The sequence below is a fragment of the Coregonus lavaretus genome (genome assembly GCF_964263955.1).
Source record: "Coregonus lavaretus genome assembly, chromosome: 32".
Classification (NCBI taxonomy): domain Eukaryota; kingdom Metazoa; phylum Chordata; class Actinopteri; order Salmoniformes; family Salmonidae; genus Coregonus; species Coregonus lavaretus.
In genome coordinates, this window is record NC_140019.1 from 35489809 (window position 1) to 35498178 (window position 8370).

The window sequence follows — 8370 nt, forward strand, 5'->3', positions numbered from 1 at the left end:
AGGAATAAGAACTTGATTTAACATACTGACTTTGTGGCCCCCCCCATATGATCTATGGATTAGTCTACCTACTTAAATAATAATGTGAGTTGTGCGGTGGTAGTTAACAGTTGGGAATGTATAATTTGATGGCTAAAGATGAATCATTAAGGTGTATTGTTGAATTTGTCTGAAATTGAGAACAATATTCCAACAGAACAAAACGAGCTTCTTTCAATTGTCATTTGACACTAAAACTACTGAAAAATATTAATATTATCCTGAAGTGTCCAAGATTATAGTTAAACTATCTTAAAATATGTTGTCTTATAAAGGTTATTGATTATACCATATATCGTATAGATTAGTATTTGCTCGCTATGAATAAAACTACTTTGAAAAATTGTCTTCACCTCTCTTTGATTCAATGTTAATGAATACATTCTGACAGCTCTGAACTTTGGTTTTTACCTCTCCTCATGTCTATACAGGCTAATAGGGCGTCAGAGCGCGCCACTGCACCCCTGGCTTTCTAGACTGTTCCAGAGTCCAGACCAATGACTGTACGGTCCAGACGCAGAGCTACTGGTTTCCAGTTACCAAATAGACTATTTTTTGAATTGTTGTTTTTACATTAATTGTGAAAATGTTATAGATGAAAGCCAATCTGCAAATTGTTGTTTGGACCTATATGCGTAATGGTTCATAAATAATTTAAATGCATTACATTTATGGAAACTCAATTTATAACAGTAGTTTGACACACAGCACAGGTATATGCTTAATTATTCTAGAGATGCCGTTAACATTGTGCAACCAAAAACTGTCTGCAACAAACTGTCAACAATATGGCACAATACATATCCTGGAGATTGTACAGTGCGTTCCATGGTGCCCGTGTCGTTCTTTCTCTAAAGAAGGTATCTCCCCATCATAACCCACGGGGGGCCAGTATAAAAAAAATATGTATTCACTAACTGTAAGTCGCTCTGGATAAGAGCGTCTGCTAAATGACTAAAATGTAAATAACATTACCCCACCCAGTACTGCGAAGGGCGTGACTTTCTTGCTGATTGATGGGTTTGTATCGAATGAAAACTGAGAAGTTAGGGAGGATCGTTTCAACACTGGCCAATTAGACCTTGCTATTATGGGGCATGGTCTGGACTAGTACTAAAGGCTGAAAAGCCTTTTCCTTTCGCCTTACGCCAAGGGTAAGGGGTGTGCTTAGGAGGAGGAATTACGTTTGCTTACAGCTTTCTGATTGAAAGTACATACTATCATCTTAACCTTTATTTTCCTGAAACTATATATTTAATTCGCTTGCATACTTTCCACTGCAACAACCAACGCTCCTCATCATATCAAAGACAAGGTAAGAACCCTCCTTTTCACCATTATACTTCTTTCTTTGGTTTCCAACTACTAAGCACAATGTTAAACCATATCGTTATGTAGCCATATTGTTTCAACGATATCCTACATGTTCGTTTAGTGGTATATATATTTTTTGCCTCGACGGCCTACCGGTGTACTTCGCCATGGCTTCAACTCTTAAAACCGCCTGTTTTGTGAATAATCTGGTTTTTTTTAGATTCAAATATAACACTAACATCAATTTATAATGTAGAAAAGTATTATTTGGAGAAACCCGTATACGCTGTTGTAGTATTAGCTGCGTTGAAGTTACTACTATCGGTGTTTCATATCCTCCATTGGTTTCTATGGGCAGGGAACATGTCCGGACACATCACGCAGACCTAGCGCTGCCAATGGAATGACGCACTGGCGCATGGGACCTTGCCTTGTTTGTTCACATCTCACACTAGTAAAGACTAGTCGTTTGATCTTTTTAAATAGTACTGGTTTATTGTCCATTTGAACTGTATTGCTAATGGTTTACACACAAGAGATAATTATAACCTTTTTGGCGGATGTATGTGATACACGTCCAACTTTTTGACATGTCCCCATGCAGTAGGAAATTGCGACCCCTATAGTAGGATTCAGACCAGTTCAATCTAGTTTAATGACAATTCAAGAGATCGTGGTGACCGGGAACAGTAGTGGATAATGACAATATAATCAGCTAGATCAGGGGTCTTCAACCTTACCTTGCCCAGGGACCCTTTCCCAGGTTAACCGGCGACCAAGTGACCCCATCAAACGTCGTATCAGGTGAATTATAAGTAATCAACATTTTTGTTTGAAATTATTTTGACCTCTCCACTTTTATATAATTGGAAGAGGAAGTGTAAACTATAACATAGCGTATTAGAAAAATTAACTCCAAAGGAAACTCCAAACACATTTTCGGTAAGGGCTAGCTGTTTAGCTGGTCAAACAAAGGTTAGCCATGTGTTGGCAAAAAGGAATGTCCAAGTCAAGAAAGCTTACCAGCAGCCAGCGGCTGCCGCACTGGTAGACTATTAGCTGGTGTTTTCTTCCAGTTTTAATGTCACATGCACAAGTACAGTGAAATGCCTTTCTTGCAAGCTCTAACCCCAACAATGCAGTAATCAATAACAACGTAATACTAAAAATACCAAGGTAGAACAAAAACACACGAGATATGAAAATAAGAAATGAGAAGAACACGATTAAGTAAGCATACTATATACAGGTTCAGTTCCAGTACCATATTTACAATGTGCAGGGATACTGGATCGATAGAGGTAGATATGTATAGGGGTGACTAGGCATCAGGATATGATAAACAAGAGTAGCAGCAGCTTACATGATGTTTGAATGTGGGTGTGTGTAGCGTCATTATAAATGTGTGTGAGCAGATGATGGAGTGAGTGTTTGTTTGTGTGTTGTAGTATCAGTGTGTGTAGGGTCCTGTGAGTGTGCATAGAGTGCAAAAATAAGAATAAAATACAAAGGTCAAATCAGTTTGTGTAGCTATTTTGTTAACAATTTAGCAGTCTTATAGCATGGGGATAGAAACTGTTCAGGAGCCTGTTGGTGTCAGACTTCATTCACCGGTACTGCTTGCAGTGCGGAAGCAGAGAGAACAGTCCATGGCTTGGGTGGTTGGAGGCTTTAACAATTTTAAGGGCCTTCCTTTCACACCGCCTGATATAGAGGTCCTGGATGGCAGGGAGCTCAGCCCCGGTGATGTACTGGGCTGTCCGCACCACCCTCAGTAGCGCCATGCGATCGAGGGCGGTGCTATTGCCATACCAAGCAGTGATGCAGCCAGTCAAGATACTCTCAATGGTACAGCTGTAGAACTATTTGAGGGCCCATGCCAAACCGTTTCAAAGCCTATGTCAGATACTCCAATGAGTGTAATTTGCTCAATATTAGGAGTTGAGAAATAAAGTTGGCATAATAGAAAGCTAAATATCCTATTTTCTAATGTAGGTATAATAAAATATTTGTTTGTTGCTAGCAATATAAACATATATATATATATATATTTTTTTTTTTTGCTGACCCCCTGCAGTAGCCTACCTCTGCGGACCCCCAGTTGAATATCCCTGATCTAGATCAATGGCGAAAGTAACAGTCTTGTCTCTACTAGGGGAGTAGAAGCCTTGGGCAGTAACTTTTTCTAAATAGGATGTAACACGTTTCCAACGTACCAGTACCATTGTGACGCGTACCGTCAAAACATCCCCAAACCTGTTTTTAAGTTCACCTCAAATAAAAGTAAGCTATGCTACTCATTCTTAATCATCAAGTTGATATTACATGTAACTATCAATACTATTCCACTTATTACACCAATGTAACAGAATGGTGACTATCTTAACTATGGAAAATGCTTATTAAAGCTCTTATTAATACATTCCCTTGAATTCTGGCCCCCTTCCACAGATTGACTGTACTCATGAAGTTGAATTGAAACATTATATAATCAATTCCCATGAATTAATGTACTTAATAATGACCAACATCCTCTCCATAGATGCTTCCCACAGTGACTGGACCAGGGGCTCTGCCCTTCGCCGTGCAATTGAAGGCTCTGACTGACCAGGAGTTCAGGTACCAACCCAAGCTGAGCGGTCTGAGGATCATTGAGACGGCCCATGACAACGGCCTGAGGATGACCGCCCGGCTCAGGGAGTACGAGGTGAAGGACCTCCTGTCTCTGACCAGGTTCTTTGGCTTCAGCGCCGAGACCTTCTCCCTGGCCGTCAACCTGCTGGACCGCTTCCTCGCCGTCATGAAGGTAAGACCTGGACATCAGATAGGGTTTGATTTAGAATTGATTCAAATCTGTCTTTTTATTAATTTGGTTTTAGGTGAGTAAGCAATACAGACAGGGAAACGAATGACTGTTACTCGACGTGCATTTGTAAAATCATACATCTAGTAGGTATAGGCCGTAGAACATTCTGATGTTACCGAATATCTCTTCACTGTGAAAATATTTCAAAGATAAAACCCCAAAAATCAAATAAGTGATATTCAATAACTATGAATATGAACATAACCATTAACTCCAACCATTTGGTAAATAACATTCCCCTCATTCTTCTCCCGTCACCAGATCCAGCCAAAGCATCTGTCATGTGTGGGCCTGTCCTGTTTCTACATCGCTGTGAAGACCTCAGAGGAGGAGAAGAACATCCCCGTGGCCAACGAGTTGATCCGGATCAGCCAGAACCGCTTCACCGTGTCCGACATGATGAGGATGGAGAAGATCATTCTGGAGAAGCTCTACTGGAAGGTCAAAGCCCCGACAGCCCTCCACTTCCTCAGACTGTTCTACAGCCGCATCCAGGACACGCTTGAAGATGACTGGTACGATGACTGTAGGCTTGGGCGGTATACTGTATATACCAGGGGTGTCAAACATACGGCACGTGGGCCGGATTCGGCATGGGGGTCCATAACAGGGGGGTCCAATTCGGCAGGTGGTTTAAGTAAAAAAAAAAAAAGTAACAAACAAACTCAATATTTAAAAGGAATAAAACCAAATCAAAACTGTAAAAACTTCACTGTCTAGCTCGCTAATAATTACCAAATTTTATTGCGGCACTCCGGACTTCGTGGAAGACCGACCGCGGGCCACGGTGCAAAATGAGTTTGACACCCGTGGTGTACACCGGGGTATCTTGAAATACCCACTGTATGTTTTTCAATACTGTTAACTTTTTTCAGCTTGTTTTTTCCCAATTTGGAATATGTTCTTGTTAAATAAATACCTGCAGTCAACTTGTGCACTAGGTTAATAGATAAAGCCCCTGTTGTATTATTTATTCATTATGAAGCCGTTCCACAAAGCAGCTGATTGAGCCTGTCTGATGGCTTGTGTTCACACATACACTCTCTAAAAGTAGTGGCTGGATAACGGGGGATTTGGATAAAGTTGATGCATTTCTCTCAAACTCAGTTTCATATATATATATATCTCTATCTCTCTTATGGACATTTCCCTTTAGCTCTTATGCCTTATAAAAGACTTGACAAACAAGTTGAACAGACATTATTAAAACCCATTTTCTCTCCATAGCAAGGACATCCTGAACATTGAGAGACTAGAAGCCCAGCTGAAAGCCTGCCATTGCTCTTTTACCTTCTCCAAAGTCAAGGTAAGATACTGTAGTTCTGTGTGTCAAAACAAATGTGTTTTGGTCTCATTTAGAATCTCTCAATACTATGTGTCAAAGCAAACCGATTTTAACTTGACTATAAAATACAGGCGCAAGGGGTGTATGTAGGCTAGTTCATGTTGTGACATTGGATCTAGGCCTATTTTGGTCAGCCACTTGGGAAAGGGGTGGGGGTTGATGAGCTTTGAGTGTGTGGGTGGAAAAACATACTTAAAAATAGTTTCAAACCAAACTGTAAAATGTTGATCTGTACAAAATATCACTCTTAATATGTAGTTTTCATGTCAACCTAATGTCTCGTTCCCACTCTCTCTCGTCCATTCCTCCCCCCTCTCCACAGCCCTCTCTGCTTGCCCTGTCCTTGTTGACCCTGGAGCTTCAGGAGCAACATGACCACGAGCACATAGACAAGCTGTTCAACGCCTTCCAGTCTCTAAAGCAGCAACTCACTGTGAGTGTTTACTGTCCAGTCTAGCCAGATAGCCTGGTCTCAGGTGTTTGTACCGTCTTGCTCCTATGTCGTCACACCAAACATTTGGGGGCATAGGAGTTGGCAAGAGAGTACAAACAGATCTGGGACTCAGGCTCTACCACCCAGTGTCATATCACTCCCCAAACATGTCTGTTGTAACAGGATACTAACCAGGGTCTTGTTCATTAGGGCATACAACGGAAAACGTTTGAAATGTTTTGCAACGGAAAACGAGAGAAAAGACGCGCTCAAAGAAAATGAGTTTCTTATTGGACAAGTCCAAGGTAGTTTATCCCCCGTTTGAGTGTTTTTGTTTCCCCGTTTGGTGCCTAATGAACACAACCCAGCAATGGAAGGTGTTTACACTGTGGCTGCGTCCCAAATGGCACCGTATGGGGCCTGGTCAAAAGTAGTGCACTCACTGCAGGGAATACATCGCCATTTGAGACGTAGCCACTGTTGGCTATGAGGTGGAGCGTTTGCTCTGCTCTGTGTGTTGGAGCCCCAAGGTCTATTGCCCAACGGATTGCCTAATGTTGAGGGTTCATGGAAAATGTAGGCAAGTTGATGATTAAACAAGACTCTGGAGAGACGTTGAATTTGATCTTTGGAATTGGGAACCCCCTCTGGATGATGTTTTGAATGATGCAGTGAATAAACGGGCAAACAGACCAGCAGCAGCTCTAAGGAACAAACGCTCTCTGATTGGCAGCTTTTAAAATAAATGAATACTCTGATGTGCTGCCAATGCTGCATGATAATAGTTCTGTTTTTCCTCTCCTGTTTCTTGTGTGTTTCCTCAGATCCGAGAAGGGGACCTGGTTACGGTGACAGAGTTGGTTATGAAGTGTCTGATTGAGTATTCAACCACCAGGGTCTCCAAGCCCAACAGCCAGAGGCTTCGTTGGATCCTCTCTGGCAGGACGCAACGCACGTTGAAACACAGCTATTACAAGATCGCCCATATGCCCACAATACCGGAGTCCGCCTACTGAACCCTGGGGGTGGGTGACCACAGTACACAGATGCAAAAGGAGAAGTAGACTACCACCTCTTCTCCCCTAAAAACATATTTTGTTTTTCAGTTTCATGGAAAAATAGCGACTTCCTGTACTCTACTGTTGCTACACGGTCACCCACCTCCATCACTAACCCATTTCCCTTACAGAACTGCATTATGGATGATGTAGTTCTTTAAGGGGAAAACCTGTTAACTTTTCTTTTCCTTTCTCTTGGTTGTTCTGTCATGGCACTTTTTGAATGAGCTCACTATTTATTAGCCTACATCTGCTTCATTGACTAAAGGTGCGTCTGAAATGGAACCCTATTCCCTATATAGTGCACTACTTTTGACCAGAGCTGATTGCTCTTTATAGGGAATAGGGTGCCACTTAGAATGCACTCTTAAGGGAGTAATGCCCGGTCAAGAGTGGGTTTATCCGCTGCCATCTAGCGAAGGTTAAATCCTTCCTGGTTGAAATGCTTGCACGCGTGTATACAGTATGTTCTTATCTGAATCAGTACCAACATGAATACTCTGCATAGTATTCTATCGTGGTTGCTGGTTTTAAGCAATGAAGTATAGAACCACCTAGGTCCTCAGTCCACTATGTGGAAGAGGAGGGAGAAGGGTTTTGTGAAAATGCAAACCAATGGAACCAAGAAATCGGACCCAAAACCCTTAACTTCCACCCTAGGTTGATGAACTGGCCTAAAAATGCACACTCCTCTACCCAAGGTGATGAAAAAATTTATTTTTACTTTATAAACTTTTTTTTTTTATACTTGTGAGGGCGTTTGAGGTTTCCTCAGTGATGTGATGAAACTAACAATGATCCTGCGCATGTATTGGTTTTAGCTTGCAGGATAGCTGTGGATGACATGGTACCCCACTATGGTATCATTTTGGACACACCCACTATCTAATGTAATGTCTATTACTAACAACGGTTACAGATGAACATGGTCACTATTACAAAATGTGATGTTGAATTATCTTGATTTGTGGCAAAACTTTAGCCTTTAGAAAACAACCACTCGCAATTAATTTATTGTGCTAAAATGCACTCTAAGTCACTTAGATAAGCACAGTAGATGTAGGAAATTAAGTTAGTTTGATTTGCATTTACTCAAGTATTTGACGTGCTGAGGCCATAGCCAACCACAATTGATCTGACATTAAGTATTTTGTTAAGAATTTGAAATAAAGTTGATGTTCTGGAATTTGAAAACATTGCCTCAAAAAAAAAGTTGGAACTACATCTGTTTAACCCATGTGTTTTGGACCTTTCAATAAAACGATATTGAAAAGCTGTGTGGTTGCACTGTCTTCAATGTTTTGAAACCACACAT

The 8370-nt window shown here is 41.2% G+C and overlaps 1 protein-coding gene across 2 annotated transcripts; it reads left to right on the top strand.

Annotated features, from left to right (window-relative positions):
* The first annotated feature begins 1123 nt into the window (after window positions 1-1123).
* Window positions 1124-8332, top strand: LOC311107603 (cyclin-G1-like). 2 transcript variants are annotated; one of them, XM_084150126.1, is made up of 7 exons: window positions 1130-1354; window positions 3896-4159; window positions 4481-4734; window positions 5447-5525; window positions 5887-5997; window positions 6208-6302; window positions 6822-8332. In XM_084150126.1, the coding sequence occupies exons 2-6, from the start codon at window positions 3896-3898 to the stop codon at window positions 6277-6279; spliced, it is 780 nt and encodes a 259-aa protein (XP_084006252.1). In that variant the 5' UTR covers window positions 1130-1354; the 3' UTR covers window positions 6280-6302; window positions 6822-8332. The 2 variants fall into 2 exon arrangements, with proteins under 2 accessions (XP_084006251.1, XP_084006252.1); XM_084150125.1 differs by lacking the exon at window positions 6208-6302 and having other exon boundaries at window positions 1124-1354.
* The last annotated feature ends 38 nt before the right edge of the window (window positions 8333-8370 follow it).

What these genes read in the sequence shown, in the direction of transcription:
- LOC311107603 (XM_084150125.1), top strand. Translation starts at nt 3,896, where the DNA reads ATGCTTCCCACAGTGACTGGACCAGGGGCTCTGCCCTTCGCCGTGCAA. An exon ending in GCTTCCTCGCCGTCATGAAG is followed by an intron (nt 4,160 to 4,480) that starts GTAAGACCTGGA and finishes TCCCGTCACCAG; the next exon opens with ATCCAGCCAAAGCATCTGTC. An exon ending in CTCTAAAGCAGCAACTCACT is followed by an intron (nt 5,998 to 6,821) that starts GTGAGTGTTTAC and finishes GTGTTTCCTCAG; the next exon opens with ATCCGAGAAGGGGACCTGGT.